The sequence below is a fragment of the Condylostylus longicornis genome, unplaced genomic scaffold (genome assembly GCF_029603195.1).
Source record: "Condylostylus longicornis isolate FDR11 unplaced genomic scaffold, ASM2960319v2 ptg000244l, whole genome shotgun sequence".
Lineage (NCBI taxonomy): Eukaryota > Metazoa > Arthropoda > Insecta > Diptera > Dolichopodidae > Condylostylus > Condylostylus longicornis.
Genome location: NW_026578211.1, coordinates 204,897 through 222,532, shown reverse-complemented (window position 1 = coordinate 222,532; position 17,636 = coordinate 204,897). Strand labels below are relative to the sequence as shown.

Here is a 17,636-nt window from a genome sequence, read left to right as displayed (position 1 = left end):
AGGGGAAGGAAAATATCAAAAGAAGTGAAAATTATTTAATAATTTGCAAATAATTAAAAGAATGTTGCCGTTGAAATTTTCAAGTGATTTTTTTTAATAATTTTTTTTTTAAATTAAGAAAATGAACTTTTATTATTACAATGTCCAATTAGACAAGAATTTATAAAAATATTTCATATTTTAAATTAATTACAATTTGCTGTAAGAGTATAATATTCATATTGAAGTTTACTTTTAAAAAGAGATTTAGTTGTTTTCCTATTTCGTCATATTTTTAACAATTAATTGAAACTTCTATCATGACGCGCATTTTTTTAGTTACACATACATATCTCAAATTTATAAATTGAAAAATTAAATTACAAAATAAGAACCAAATTGAGGAAACGTATTTTAGGTATATTGTTGACGTTTGTTCAAATTGTATGTACGTCAACCATAGAAAGTTGGCTGACAATACTAAATTATAGAAAAATTATGACAAATTTTTAAGCATTTCTATAATAGAAAATAAAATTGTAAAAAAATATTATTAAAAACAAATTTGACATACTTAAAAAATGTTATAATTCTTTAGAATAAATAAGGTATTTAAATATTAGACTTTAGACATGTTCGAAATATGTTATTTTAAACACGCTAGCTGCTTCTGATAGTGTAATGTTCTTAGAAACAATTCATTCTTTTTCTTTTGTAATCTAAATTACATGCAAGCAAACTCATATCTTAGGAAATTATAGTTTCAAAAAATCCATTATAATACCAATTCCCTCCATAATTATTGTACAATTTAGAAAACGATAAAAAATTTGATTATTTTCTAACATTTTGTGAAGCGTTCACAAGAAGTTCACATTCATAAATAACTCATCAATTTAATAGAAAATAAATTAAGAAGAAAAATAGAAAAATGCAAAAATAGAAAAAAAAAAACAAATATAAATTTACTGTTGTCTTCACAATATTACAAAAAAACAAAATTGTGTAAGAAAAAAAAAACCTAAATGAAAATGGACAAGCTGACGTTCACTAATATCCTATGCTATACAAAAGATTGCTATTAAACTCTATAACTCCATCAATACCAATATTTCCTAGTTAAAATTTTTCTATTTATGAAATCCTCAATTAGATTTAGTTTCTTATTATGATATTTTCATCTTATTTATTTTTCAATAACGTCCACCTTATTCAATAAAATCAATCATTTTAGCTTATATCCCTTCAATTGATTATTTTATATATGTACCTTCATATTTTAATAGAAATCGTTTATATATAGAATTCGTGCACATATATACATATATGCATACATATATGCATATGGGGAAATATAGAAAATATCCATTAAAAATTGTTAAATTGGAAATTATTGGAACACATTTTTATATTCATAAAAATACGTACATAATGTACATAATTAGACAGCCCTTTTCATGGTTCTCTTTTTCACTATGGTAACATTGATCTATGGTATTTCAAAAAATGATATAGCCAAAAAATTCAGTAATAATGTACGCAAATGAACTAACATATCATTGCTAAGCGTAAAGATTTAGTAAAACTTTGTATCTAATCATGTCCACTATGAAATATGAGGTTGGAAATTTTTTAAAAAATGCACAAAAAAATTACACTCGATTCATTTCCATATTTATAGCAAAACAGTTTTTATTACTAGGTGTTAAAAAATTTCAAACATCACTGTAAATGCTTTCTTATTTTATTACACAATAGAAAATAATAGATTTCTTGAAAATATTATTTTAATTTAGAAATATAATCCAACCAATACTTTTTCCCAACAATTCATCTTATGCTTATACATACAACATAAAATAAACGAAGTGTAAATAATGAAAAATATAAGATAATAAAATATAGCAGGTTAATTTTGACAGCTATAACATTTCAATTACAAAATACAATACGCATACACACATATTATATACAGATGCAATTGTACATTCATATAGTTCAAATTTGATTTGATTAAAATTCAAATTATGAAATCATTTATCGCATTATTGAACTAACATTAAGGGACAAAATTAAAATTAAAGTGAATTTTTTCTTTGATAACAGTAAGTTGTTAATTGTGATCCTTTGAGTTGCCGTTAAAATCAAATATATCTATCAGGCGGGCCATCAAACTGAAATTGTGTATTTATTTACAAAACCAATACTTAATGACATACATATATCATAACTTTCATATGTGAAAATTTCTGAAGTCTGATATATAAAATTAAATAACTGTGAGCCAACATTTCAAATATTATAAGAACAAATGCTAAAATTTTGTGACGGAAATTACTGAAATAACTAAATATCAAAAATAATTTTCCATTCAAATCTACAGGACAAAAGACAATATTTTCAACAGGTTTAATAAAAGACAATGTTTTCGACTTAAGTGTCTAACTTTCGTTAACTTTGCATTGAATAAAGTTTGTAGAAAGATTTCCGTGCAATTCTAAGAAAAAAAAATTTACAATTTATAATTACTTTAATTTGAACATAATTCAATTTACTTACTGGAAGAAATAAAATCCCGCAACAAGCCAATGTGCTCTTAAGGTGCAACAACTTGCCGCTATTAAATAGACAACACAGTAAGAATATTGAAACAACTTTACATTGTGCATTTACTCTATTTTCCTTACTCTAAGAATTTTTTACATATTATTTACATTATCATCGATAATTCAATCAAATAAATAGAAACATTCTATATCACACATTATTTTCGAAATTATTACATTATAAAATACACAAAAAAAAGAAAGAAAATTATCATAAAATTTACAATTTTACATTTTTCCATGTTAAATGAATCATTCATAAAAAAAACAAACAAGCAAATTAAATGTAAATATCCCGTTTTAATCTATTCGCAAACATTAAAATTTGAAATTCAAACACATAAGGATTCTTATGTAAATGCATGCATGTACATATAAAAGTTTTCGTCACTAACATACTAAACTTTTTTTTTTTTAGATCTATGGTAATAATTAATAATTTGAAATTCAAAAAAAATCTAACAAAAATCATTCCCTTTATCAGCCCGCATTGCAAAAACTATTTCCATTACTAAACAAAGCAACAATACTAGTTGCGAAAAAAATTCAAAAAAAAAATATTTAAGCAAATTCCTCAATTTCAAATGGAAAAGAAAATAAAATATGAGATCAATAGTAATTCTAGAAAAGAAAAAAAATTATGATCAAATTTCCCGACAAACACAATTTCTTAAATGCTTTTAAAAAATAAATTTTTATGAAGCTTGCATGCATCGTATATTAAGTATTCAATTCCACATTTAGTTCAATTTAAATTTGTAATTAAAACTTAAAAATGCTATTGATTAAACCCATGTATAAAAGAAAGTCGCATGACAAACCTAAAAAGGAAAAGCGATATTATATTTATAAAGGCTTAAAATTTGAATCCCAAAACATTTTTTTTTATAAGAAGACGACTAGTCTAACATCATTGCCTTTATAAAAGTTTAATAAAACTCAAAGAGCCAAAGAAGTAGAAAAATTTAACGTACTTATCATATTCTAAACATGTCGTCGAACCACATAACTTCAAGGAGAAAGATAAAAATTTTATCCGGAAGAAATAATTTCTTCATTGGATTCTATCTACCTAAAACAATTCAAAATTTTAGTAAAAAATTCTAGTTAGTTATTTTGGAACTAATCTTTAATCAACATTAATTTATACACATACGATATACTTAAATTGTTATATACTTATATAGTTAAACATATATTTGAACATGAATATTTTAAAAATATGGGAAACCATATGGTGTCATATCGGTCCTCAGTAAAATATTTTTACATAATCCAGTTTTAAATTCAAAAATATAAAATATATTTTACCACACACACAAAAAAAATCAAAATAAAAAAAACTCAAAAATAAAACGAAAAAATAAATTTAAAAGTGTATGATGGTCACTTTACCCAATTGGTGGACTCTGGTTTTAGTAACAACTGTTTTTTGTTTAAATAAAATTAAAACAAGAAAAGAGGAAAAACATGGAACAGAAAAAAAAATTTATACAAAATTTCAATAAAGCATATTTTTTTTCGTTTTCTTTTTCATAAATTATACACATGGTAAAAATCTTTTTTAGGTGAGTAAATATTAAAAACTATTATATAAATATAAAAAATAGTTCATTGTTTTATTGGGGACCTAATTTAAATTTAGTCCAAGTTTTTATGCAACAAAAAAAAAAAAAAACAGAGAATGCATGCACATCTACAAAATAATTGTTTATCCATATCAAGAGTACCCCAGCATAATAAATATTCCTTCCATATTATTCGAAAATATAGTTCAATATGTGGAATGATTCATTTATGTAATCATCTCCTAAATAAAATCAAGCGTATCAGGAATAATTTTGGTAAATAACTCATGGTTATTAGATGTCATTATGTATCTTTTAATCGAACATTTTTTGTAAAGATTGTAAACAAACACAAATATGAATGTACACTACATATAAAAGAGTACCTCAAAAAATTTATTATGAAGATAAAGATTTCATGTTTCAATATGGAACAGATGGATATAAAAAACGATGAATAATATTATCATATCAAAAAATAAGAGACCTTAACAAGAAAATCGTTTTGTTTAATGTATAACTTGTTATTTAGCAAAATGGTAACGATATACTTTATCTATCAAAATTCTACTTCAACATCCGCCGTTTTAATCGGAATCCAATGCACTTTCTTTTTAATAATACTTTAATGCAAGGGCACGTTTACCTAACAAACACAAAAAAAAATCAAAGGCACTAGCACGAAAAATTTTAGAATACTTAGAATTGTTAGTAAAACTAGTTTGCCCGTATTCCATTATTTCCGAAATCCTTTTTCTCTGAAATTATAGATATAATTTCAGAGAAAAGGTAATTAAAATAAAATTGTTTAAGTTATTAAGGGTGTTGAAATAAAATGCAATCCGAAAATCATTACACTTTATGAAAAATTTGGAAAATTGGCTCAAACATTGAAGATAATTGTTAATCTCAACAAGAACTTCTGGTTTTTGTATTCCGATCACCGATAAAGTTTGGATTTTTATTCAGTAGCTTCTCAATGAATTTATTTCCCAAATTTCCCCCCAATTTGTTACCCAAAAAAACTTGACTGACTCGAAAATATGTTCGAACTAAAGTTGTATATCTTAATAAATGAGTGATGCAACTAATTTTTGAACAGTAAAAGATTATTGCTTTCCGATTTAATTTTCGAGCTAAAAAATGAAACATATTTCCAAAATTTTACAACAATCCTATCATTAGTATCAACCTCTTTAATATTTTTACATTATTATCGTCTTTAGTTTTAACTTATTATCTTCATCATCTTTAGTTTTAAAATTTCTACGATTTGAACATATTGATTTCTGTATTTTAGATAATAACAAAAATTCTTTAAAGATTAATATAATATAAATTAACATACCCTAAAAGGTTTTCAGTATTTAATTTAAAAAAAAATATTCAATATATAGTTCGACAAATTAGTAATACAATTTTTTGTGTTTTATTACTTACCGTCTATGACATTCTTCGCATTCAAATGGTTTTTCTTCAGTATGTGTTAACATGTGTTCATCTAAATTGGCCTTCTGTACAAAACCTCTTCCACAAAGAGCACATACATAATCTTTCAAACCTTCAAAATTCAATTCGACAATAAATAAAATTAAAATTATAATCAAAAAATACATCTTCTTACCAACATGAATTTTATTATGTGCTTTCCAATTTGCTTTGGTTGCAAATATTTTATCACAATAATCACAAGGAAATTTATATTTTTGGTCACTTGGTATATGACCTTTGACATGAACAACTAAAGCCGTTTTGTTTTTGAAAGCTTTGGCACAAATAGAACAGTAAGTTAAATCATTTTCACTTTTCTTTACGTTACCAAAATGAATTTCTTGTACATGACCTGTAGATCTATGTTCAGCAAGAATGTTTGCGGTATCAAAAAATTCTGAACAAAGATCGCAACAAAGTTGTAATTGTATTCGATGTCTTAATTTTACGTGATTAATAAAAGTATAATATTTATCAAATGTTTTATGGCAGTCAATGCAAACATATCTTACTGACTGAGTTTGATGCTCTGAGTAAATATGAAGACGAAGATTATCTACATTTTCAGATATAAAATCTTGGCAATAAACACATTTCCAAATGTAATCATTCCAAGAACCTAAAGTTTCCAAATCTGATTCATTCAAACTTTCCATAATCATAGATCTTGACAGTGATGTTGACAACATTGAAGTAGAATTTGAATTATCTGTATTGTCCATGTTGCTGCTATTTTCCATTTCATCATTTCGATACTACAAAGAGATATTTGCAAATTACATATTTTTTATAAATGTTACTAATTGAATATGAATCTAAAAACTTATTTAAATGTTTGTTATATATTTACTTCTTTATTCAATTGATTCTCTATTTGATCAATTGTTTGATCTACAAACTTATTAGTCTCCGTCTCATGAACATTTTCATCAACGTTAATTTCTGTAGGTAGATTATGGAGCTGTAATTCGGCTATATCTTGATTTTCTTGATCCTCTTCTTGTATCTCAACAAATCTCGTATCGGTTCGACTTACATTTGTTGTAACAATTGAACCAGTCGCTATAGCAAAATCACTTTCATCTAAATCATCAAATGTTAATTGTTCAGCTATTTCTATTTTAAGGCCATTCTCTGAATCATTATCGGAAACATTTTGTCCTATTTCATTAGATATCCGATTATCAGCAATTATAGTAATGTTGTTCAAAAGCCTTTCAACTTCCATATTTTGGGTATGATTTATATTGTCGCTACTGCTTGTTATGTTATTTTCCGAATGTGCATTGCTCTTAAGGGATTGATTTTGAACGTAATATTTCTCAGTAGTATCATTTGCTGTTGTGCTATCATCTATATAAAATATTTTGGACAAAGATTCTTGCGATTCGTGAACTTTTTGGAAAAACTTCCAGCAATCATTCAAATTAAGTACGCATTCATTGCAGACATTTTGTGGTAGCACATCATTTGATCTTGGAACGATAAGTTGACAACATTTCTCTAATTTCATACAGATATCAAGTGAAGTATCGTGTAAGTTTACAAAAGACTGAAACCGAATTATAAAGACTTATTCGCATTTTAATAAAAATTAACAATTTTACCTCAATTTTCCTCAATGTTGCACACAATCGGCATATTGATGCCATATTTTCTTCTAATCTTTTTAAAAATATATTATATTTAAATCTTTTAAATGTAACGAATCTTATGTTTAGCTTGAGAGATATATTTTTTACCGTTATTTGACCAAAATTTTATCCTTTACATTTAAGAAGTAAACTTTTTGCGAAACTTTTCAATTTTTCAACTTTTTGGGTGGTACTGTACATGTACAACTGTCATCGGTATAAAACATATGGAATATAAAAAATGACAGTGATATTATATGTGCAACAGTCAACAATGTTGAATTAATTCGGAGTTCAGAAATTCACAATAACACTTTATCTAAAATCTCTTAACTTTAAATATTCACAATTAAAAAATTTATAAATATTTAAATATTGGTTTGGGAACAAGATGGAAAACTTTATTTAGTGTTCACCGTTATTGAATGTATAAGTATGTTTCTGTAAAAATTATATACCTACATACAATAAAAATTTGAAACAAAAGTAAAAATCAAAATTAAAAACAAAGTTTTTGAAATTACATCAAAATATTTACAATGTAAAATTTGACTTTAATATTTATATTTTATTTAACTTCCTGATTATGTTACCGAAATTTTCAATGTTATACAATAATATCTATTCAACAAAATCTAGATGGAATAAAAAAACAAAGGCATCATAGAAAGCATTATTCAAATAAAGTAATATTGAACTGCTATACATTTTAAAATTATGACATTAACAGCAAATAATCACAATATCCAATAATATCGTAAAATGCGCACAACTATGGAATCATAGAATTACATACTACTTAAGTTCCACATTTGACATTTTAATATCGTTTCAGAAAAGTAGACATAATTTATTCATGCATATAAAATTACATTTTCCTAAAAGTAAAATTAGTTTAAATATTACTGTCATGTCAACTGATATGATATTTTCTTTTTTTCTTTTGTGTAGTTTAATGTTGAAAGGTCCTTTTAAACAATTTTCATAAAATACACAAATATATAAATATGAATGCATTATATTATTGTAAAATGTGCTATAATTGTGTTGTACATATCTCTCTATACAAATACAAGTTTATTTTTATTTTGACGTAACGTGAAACCGTAAAATTAAAAATAAAAAATACATAATGCATAAGCAGAATATTTAAATAGATACATATCGTTTGTTCATTCAATAATTTTTCTTTCTCATGTTTATAGTATTGTATCGTAAATCGTAAATTCGTAATAGTATTAAGAGTATGTTTTGTATAGTACATGCGTTAATATTGACAAAACATAAATTATTTGAATGAATAAAAGAATACACAACATATAATAGTAATGATTTGTTGGATAGAAAGAGATAGAAAGAACGAAATGATAAATAAAAGAAAATGAAAATAATCGGTGATGCCATACTGTCTTTAATTTTTCTTAAGCTCTAATTTATTCTTAATAGAAAAATTCATACGAAAAACGAAAAGCAATTCTGAGATGTCAGTTTTTTTTTGCTAAAACTAAATTTTTGATTAAATAGTAAAACGCTTTTTTTTTCTGACAAAATCATTTTTTTTTTTGGCAGATCAAATTCACGATTTGTTTAATGAAAACTTTCAAGTTTTTTTAAAGCATTGAAAACGAAATACTGATCAGAAATATTGGAAAAAATTATTTTCGCGTCTTGCACAAACAACATAATTGTACACCATTAAATTAAAACGAAAACTAACAATTTGAAATGCTTCATAACATTTTATCATTCAACTTAAGCCTTCTAAGGTTAATTCTTTTTGATATTCGTATAAAATGTAAATCGAAATCTTTGAAAAGTTAGAAGCTCTTTTCCTTTATATGAACTGAAAATTGCAACGTTTCTTACAAATTTCTAAGTAAACAACATTTTTTATACATTTTGACGTACATATTTTTTCCCGTGTTGACATATTGTTTTTATGAAATAGTACAACAAACGCTAAACCAAAATTCTAATTTAACGTACTAGTCATGAGATCGTGTTAAATTTTAACTTAGTAAATTGGCTGTGCTTTCTTCACAAAGAATCTTTATTTAACTTTCTGACAAGTTGTATTGATTTTAACATAAATAATTTGAAGTTGTCAAACATAACAAGAAAACTAGTCTCGAGGCTTATGTATTATTTATTAAAGTTTACCTGATTTATTTTTTATTTTTTGTCTTGCGAAGAAATCTATTTATATGTTATTTTATACAATATTTCATTAATTCATTTTCGATAAATATAATAAAGATGTCGCTTGGTTTATAAATCAAAACAAAATACAAACAAATTTGTCGTGAACAGCTGACAATTGTTTGTCCCAAGTGTTGACGATAAGTTTTTATTTTTCTTTTCTTTAATTGCTTATGTGTGGGTGTCATATCAATATTATTTTTCATTTTATTTTTTTTTTTACTAGATTCCACAAATTTACTCACACATTTGTAAATATAATTAGATTTTACGATTTTTACTACTACAAACTCTACCACATGTTTTTTCTATATACACACAATACATACTACGATATTAAATGTCAAAATTAAAAAAGGAACATAAAAAAAAATTCTCCTCTTTTGAAAAAAATTTCCATGTTCAATAAATATAAGAGAAAAGAAAAAAAATTTAATTTTTCTTCAGTGTGTAATTTAAATTCTATTATTAAAAATATATTATTGAAATATTAAATTAATAAATAATTTAAATGTTAATAATATAATGTAATTAAATTGTGATAAACTTAATAAATTTAAAAACAATATCGAAAACTAAAAAGCAAAAAAAAAAAATACAAAAATTTTACAAGAGCACCTTATAAAACAGAAGTGTTTTTGGATGATTACAAAAAGAAAAGAAAAGAAAAATATTTTTTATAACCTATTCCAAAAAGAACAACGTAAAACAATAAATTCTTCAAGAATAAAAATATTTTCTAATTAAATTATAGGGGCTGAATATTTAATTTTACATAATTAGCATAAAACTGTAAAAGTTTTGAGAATTTCGTGCAGGCAACACGAGCTAAAAAACCTTGGTTTGTATTAATTTTTTAGTGTAAATTTGTAAAAAAAAAATTAATAATTAAATCTTAATTAAAATTCAATATTCCATTTAAACAGGTGCTTAAATTACGACATGAATAAATTGGTAGGAAAATATTTCAAAAATAATTTCATAAGAAAAGAAAATTTCCTATACTAAATAAGAAATGTTTATGTTTAATATTTTTCATAACATGTTCAATGGTAAATTATGAATTTTTTTTTTTCTATCTTTCAATACTCTAAATTGGTAGTTTTTTTTGGAAATTAGTATGGGATTTTAAATTTCAAATATGTATACATGAAATATATGAACATTAAAAACTTCTTACAAACAAAAAAAATTTTATTAAATACCTAGGTAGTGAGTGAGTGGGTAGTTTTTCTAGACAAGTTTCCTATATGTAGTAAAAAAAAAAAAAATTTAAGAAAATTTTGTAGTATGAGCTAGACACCGGCATTTTGTACGGTATTGAAAAAATTTCTACGATATTAATGTAGTATGTACTACTACCTAGGTTCCTACCTATATCTATTATAAATTTCTATTTCGAATTGATTAAAATAATGTGAGATTTTTGTAATTTTCATAATATGTAAAAATTTCTTTTACAAGATAACTAATTAAAGTAGGTATATAATTTAATGTTGATAATATTTTAATATGTTCACATTCAGATATACACACACATACACACGGTGCATACTTCTCTGCATGGCTGTTTCTTTGTAGTTAAAAATAACAATGCAATTTAATAAAACAAAACAAAAAATACGTAATGATTTAAAATTAAGATTGCCATATCTAATAAAATAAAAAAATTTGTAATATGTATTCGTATATTTCACAATCTTGCATTTTTAAAAATCAAATTCGTATTATTAAATTTCGTCATTAAAAATTTGAATAAGTCTACTAACTTTAAGTTTTTAAGAATTTAGAATTTTTTACGTAGCAGTTCGGAAATTTATTAATTTTAACATATTTAGTTATTAATTTTAAGTAGCAAATTATTTTAGTTAATCAAGTAATAAATAATTTTTCATAATTTAATGTAGTTAATTAAACAAATTTATTCATCAATTATGTATTTATATACTTACTGGAGGTGTCTGTTTAAGTGTACAACAAAATCTAAGTTAGTGTTTATATTGATATGTGACAAAATATAATTTCAAATCTGAGTCTGATGAAAGTTGTATAAGTACCTGCATAATATTACTGTCAGATTTTTCTAATTACTCTACTTTTTGTGGACGGAAATTAATTATTTGTGAGAGTTTTCAACAGGAATCAGCTGATTTTTGTTTCAGTAATAATTTTTGTAACAAATTATTAAATTTTGACGTAAAATTTGAGCTGCATTACATAATTTCAGTCTGATATGTAAACATTTACCTATAATACGGTCTCATTGATTTAATCTTTCATTTTGTCGTATCAATTAGTTGTCCAATTGGTTTTATATCAGAATATCATATTTAAAATGAACTCCACTTTAAGTTTTCTTTTAAACTATTTGGAATCATTAAAATGAAATGTGAATTAATTTATGATTCCAAAATGTGCTAATTATTGACATTCTTTTAATCTTAAATGAGTTGAATTATCTTTTTATTTATTCGTTACATATTTGTAATAGTGACTGTTTAGATTTTTGCACAACTCCTTATTATATTGTGTCTATTTTAGCGCTTTCATACTTTTGAAGAAAATCTATAAATAATTAAAATCAGGTAATTTCACACTATTCTTAGAAAAGTAGAAGAGTTGGTAATCCCAGAAATAAATACGAAGAGTATTTCTTTAATAGTATAAAATTATTCTGAATAAAAATTATGCTAAATCAGCAAAAGTTTCCTATTTCAGCATAATAAAAACATAACTGGTATATAGCAATATATGTATATGTATGTACATATTCTGTTCAATTCAATTTCTATAAATAAAAAAAAGTCATATTTATGTACATACGTATATATAAATAAATTAGAAAAATATGTATATAAATATATATATATGTATACACGGATAAATTATTCCAGATATGCTTATAATAATTTTGAAGGTTAAATTCAAAATATGCTCAAAAAATATTTTTAACACCAGCATATATATACATATTCATACCTACATGTATACTTACAAATCAATAATCAATAAATTTTAAAAATTTCAGTTAAATTTCATTCAATGTTTTTTTTCCTTATCAGTCGATTTGATTTTATTTTTTATGATTAATTCAGTACGAATTTATAAATACGCATACTTACATACCTATGTATATAATATAACAATTGCATAGATACACACATGTACAAGTAATAAGCAATTCTTATTTATTACAGTATAAAACTGTTATACTCGTATCTTTTATAGCATAACTAAACATAAGCATAGTTTTTTGAATGCGGCTAGAAAATTAACGAATAAGAACTAAGACTTTCGATTTTTGAAGATTCAAAGTGGCTATCGAATTTTGCTTGTAAGATATTATAACAGAAAATTGGAAAATACTTAAAGAAATAAATGATGTGCGATGAGTATGTGATGTTAAAAAATAGGGGACGTTTTCAGAGTTCACCTTTAAGTATAAGTATTTCAATATTAAAACAAAAGTAAAAAATATTTTCAACTCCCTTTAGTTATTTTCTTTGGGTCTGGTGAGACCAATAGTTCTTACACTAAAAATTTATGTTTTTTTTTTTGTTTTTAACCCAGCTATATTTGTACACAGAATGAGTGCTGATTTATTCAATATTAAAAATGGGGATGCCAAATATTCGTTAAGTGGATATAAATTATTTAGGAACTCAATTATTTTGATCTAATTAATCACCTAATTTCCCCCATGACATAAGAGTAAATTACATAATTTGCAATTTACTTGTATCACATTCACAAAATTAATTGTCGCGATCAATTATGGCTTGAAAGTTTCGGCTTAAATAGAATTCAAATATTTTCTACCGTTTTGTAAAAAAAATTTTTTCAATTTTGTATAAAAATGTAATCGTAGTATACAAGAATTAATTTCATGCTTTATAATTACTTACTGAAATTCTACTATTTTCTATTAAAATCTTTTCGAATGACGTCAAAATACGGACTCCGCAATTCTATGTGTCTGAAGAATAACAAAAGGAAATTTAATAAGATTGAAAATTTAAAAGCTCTAAATATGATAACTTAAATACCTTCATTATAAATTTTTTAAATTAAAGAGTTGTGTACAAAATATATATAAACATGTGTGTATGTATTTCAAAAGTTTCATATTTAGCTTCCATTTACAGTCTTTATCCATAATATTTGCAGAATAGTAGCGTGTAGTATTTTAAAATTTTTAATTTTTATCATTATTTTGTTGTCTCTTATATTCCTTCAAGTAATAGTGTGCAGTGCTCACTCGAGTAACACTGCTCAGTTGCTTGTAAACATTATATTTATATCTTATACTTGATATTTTAATTTTTTTTTTGTTATTTACTAAAATTGGTAAGCAATCATTAAAAAATTTAGTGAAATTCATAAAAATTTATAAAAATTTGCTATAACTTTGAAGTGAAACCGAATTTATTATAAAATAAGTCAATAAAAACAAAAAACACACAAGCCCAAGTTGAATTTTACCGAAACCAAATGTGGTTGTGGTAACAGTCGTTTAATTATATATATACATAATATTTATGTACTATAATTTCGCATTCAAGTTATGTGACGGCAATAATACAATTTTTTCCATATAAAAATATTCTTTTATAAACAGGCAGAAAACTGTTAATGTTTTAAATAGTTCTAAGGAAATTAAAATGTTTATAGCAGCTAATAAGTTTAAACATCTTTTTCAAAATTCTGGAATGCATTTCTGTTTTAGCATTTTTATTGTTAAATCATAAATTGCTAAGATTAGTTGTCAAGATAATTTTATTTTAAATAAAAAGATCATGATAAAATGTGCAAAGAATTTGATTACATATTGGTTAAATAGCTGCTTTAGCACCAATGAAAGAAGTAATAAGTATTTTATCTTTATCATCAATCACTTGTAGAATCTAATAGTTTCTAAAATTTTTCGTTGTTGCCACTATACTCTTTAATTATAATTCTAATATTTGTAATTAATTTAAGTATCCGTTTCATACAAGTAAATTTTAAAGCAATTTAATATTAATAACAAAGTAACATCTTATATTCAATATTATATATCAAATTATAACAAAGTAATTCAATGTTCTTGCAGGTTCTTCTACTTCTGAAACGAAACATAATTATAAAAGATTACAAAACGTAGATGATGTAAAAACTAAAGAAGATCTATGTAACAAAATTACTTTAAATATTTTTTGAAAAAGTGTAATGAAATAATACTTTTTTTTTTATGATTAAGGTAAATCTTGTAAATCACCATCTAATTTTTCTGAGTATTGTGGGAAAACTATGCTAGTCGCTGACTCTGGTCATCATACAAAACCAACAAATTATCCAATAGCAATTCATTCAAGAAAATGTTCCTCGTCAAGTATAATATCGCTGTCGCCTTCACAATCATCAATATTATCAGTGAAAAAATCAAGTGCAATATCATTGAATAATTCTTTAAAAAAGCTACCACCAATTTCTTCCTTCTTTAATAAAAATTTATTGCAAAAAGACTCTCTATTAGAATCGAAAGCAATAAATACGACTGTATCATCATCATTATTGTCAGCAACGAAATCTATAACTGATCCTAAAAATGAAGATAAAAATTCATCATTACAGAAAGTGGTGACAAATAATTCAACTACATTAATAATTCCTTCATTTCGAAGTCAGCATCATGAAGAATTTGCTGGTGAATGTTCTACATCTTCTAACAATAAACAAAAATCAACTGAGATATTACGGCGATTAACACAAACAAATACTATACCTCCAACAATATCTCACCGTATTCCAAATAGTGACTCAACATCTAATGACAGTTTGAATTTGGAAATGTGCTATTTTAAGCCAATAAAACCGGTGCCAATAACTCCAAAAAAGTAAAGAAAAAAGTCTAAGAATTGTTATCAATATTTTTAAATGATTTTAATTAATTTTTATACATATAATATGTTATATAATTATATTTCATATTTTATTTTATTATTTGAAATAGGGGAAATCTTGTCATAAAAAGGCCATTACCAAAACGTATTAAACCCAAACGAAGAAAATGTGATGTATTTATAGGTCCAAAAAAAGGGTATATAATAATTATGTTTTTATTACATTTTGTGTTTTTTAAAAAATCAAAAATTTTATAATAAATTGTATATTATTTTAGGCAAATGCCCATTCTGTTCTCAACTCTAACGGCATTTAAAAGATGTTCTGCATTTTACTCAAATAATGAAACAACTGCACTTCAATCGTCAAGTGTAATTCCAGAACTAGATCTGTATCCTTTGGTTGAGAATACAAACAATAGCAAAAACAAAATTAAAGACAAGCAAACAAATAATTTAAACCAAAAAGCCACTAAAGAATATAAGAACGCATTTTATTTAAAAAAATGTCAGGTTGTTGTTAAACGTGAATTTGGAATTTGTTTTAAAAGTAAATTAAAAGCGAAATCTAAAAATCGGTTAACTAAAATAACTAAAAGAAAAGGTAATTTAAAAAACTTTAAAACAAATGTTCATGGTTTTAGAGGTTTCAAATCAGATTTGGATAAAACACACGCAGATACGATTAACAATGAAGAAGTTTTTAATCTTAGAAATAATAAGCGCTTTAAAGGAAATAAAAATTTGTCTAACAAAATTGATGAAGCTATCGTAGTTAATGAAGAAGAAATTACAAACACTAGAAGAAAACTAAGATCTAGAGATACTAGCGTTACAAAAAGTAACTACAGACTAAGCACTGATAACTTTGAATCACAAAATTCTAGTAAAAGTGAAATTAAATTTACACCTAAAGGGAATAAAACAAAAGCTGCGAAAAAAGGAAATATTATTAAAACTTCAAAGAAAAATTTAATTCCAAATGAATCTGAATATTTCAGTGATATTGATGTTTCAGAAAAAAATAAACCAAAGTCAACAAGAGCTTCAAGATCAAAAAAAGTTAACTCTCAAACAAATTCGAAATTGAATTCTTTACGTTTTAAAAGAATAAATAGTTTAGCTCTGGATAAAATTGTTGATTGTTTTAATGTTCAAAATAAAAACTTGGATGAAACTGGTTTGGAAGAAAATAATTTGGGATGTTTTAAAGAATCAACTAAAGTTCTTAGAGCAAAAAGAAAATGTAATGAGAATGCTATAACAGAGGCCAATTCAAGTATTTCGAATGAAAATAAAAGCAAACGTGGTGGTAAAAACGAAGATACCTTAGAAGAAAACAAATTGGAAAGTGATATTAATATTACTAAAAAATTTAAAATTGAGGCAAGTAATGAAACAAACTTACAACGAACTACACGATCTAAAGAAAAAGATGAATTATTAAAATCTGATTATGAATTTGCACTTAAACTTCAAATGGAATTCGAAGCAGAAATTTTTCCAATTGAACCGGTAGCAAATCGTACAAGAAATACAATTAGCAGAATGAATTTAACATGTAATGAAAGTGATAATTCATCATCAATACCGGAAATGACTTCAAAACAAATTAATTCGAATTATAATGACAGAGATAATCAACAAAGTTTACAAACAAAATCTAATTATGCGAGCACTAGTATTAATAGAAATTCAAATGATTTAAATCTTGAAAAAATGGAAAATAATTATAAAATTGATGATAAAGCAAATGTAAATTTAAAAAGAAATTTGAAACTTAGTAAGACTGGTAAAAGAAATTTGAAGGAAAGCAAATCAAAATCTGCAAAAAGATTTTTCGTTCCTTTGAAAGGTTAAGTTATCGTAAAATTGATATAATATGATAATGACATAAATTATTGTATAATTTATTATAATTATCCTTTATTTTTTGTTTAAGTTTGGTTATTTTAACACAAAATATGAATTTTATAGATTTTGTTTTTATTATAATTTTCTATTAATATTAAATTATTATTTGTAGTTCGAAAATAGTTTTTACTTTGTATTTTTTATGTACAAATTTCAATAAGTAGACACGTATATATATTTTACTAATAATTTAAATTAAGTGGATAGTCGTATTTTTTTTAGGCTGAATAAAAATTATATTGTATGAATAATGAAATTTTGGACAATTTTAGAAATTAAAATTGTAATTAAGAATATTATATAATTAGAGTGATTAAAATATTATAATGAAAAGGATTAATGTTTTTTAGTAATACCCAATTT

General features: G+C 24.1%; 2 protein-coding genes across 4 annotated transcripts in view; one reads left to right on the top strand and one right to left on the bottom strand.

The window, feature by feature from the left end:
- Window positions 1-7,458, bottom strand: part of LOC129616599 (zinc finger protein 182-like) — a 46,638-nt gene extending 39,180 nt beyond the window's left edge. The window contains exons 1-4 of the mRNA XM_055532233.1: window positions 7,252-7,458; window positions 6,495-7,196; window positions 5,778-6,399; window positions 5,594-5,714 (exon numbers count right to left, since the gene is read on the bottom strand). Of these exons, the coding sequence (XP_055388208.1) occupies window positions 5,594-5,714; window positions 5,778-6,399; window positions 6,495-7,196; window positions 7,252-7,296 (1,490 nt within the window). The 5' untranslated portion in view covers window positions 7,297-7,458. The remainder of the gene's footprint in view (window positions 1-5,593; window positions 5,715-5,777; window positions 6,400-6,494; window positions 7,197-7,251) is intronic.
- A 2,546-nt stretch (window positions 7,459-10,004) lies between these two features.
- Window positions 10,005-17,626, top strand: LOC129616597 (uncharacterized protein MAL13P1.304-like). Of its 3 annotated transcripts, XM_055532231.1 has the most exons (6): window positions 10,005-10,318; window positions 10,404-10,431; window positions 14,570-14,647; window positions 14,717-15,353; window positions 15,470-15,556; window positions 15,638-17,626. In XM_055532231.1, exons 4-6 carry the CDS (start codon window positions 14,767-14,769, stop codon window positions 17,217-17,219), a joined length of 2,256 nt encoding a protein of 751 aa, XP_055388206.1. In that variant the 5' UTR covers window positions 10,005-10,318; window positions 10,404-10,431; window positions 14,570-14,647; window positions 14,717-14,766; the 3' UTR covers window positions 17,220-17,626. The 3 variants fall into 3 exon arrangements, with proteins under 3 accessions (XP_055388206.1, XP_055388205.1, XP_055388204.1); XM_055532230.1 differs by lacking the exon at window positions 10,404-10,431; XM_055532229.1 differs by lacking the exons at window positions 10,005-10,318; window positions 10,404-10,431 and adding an exon at window positions 14,214-14,340.
- Window positions 17,627-17,636: the final 10 nt, after the last annotated feature.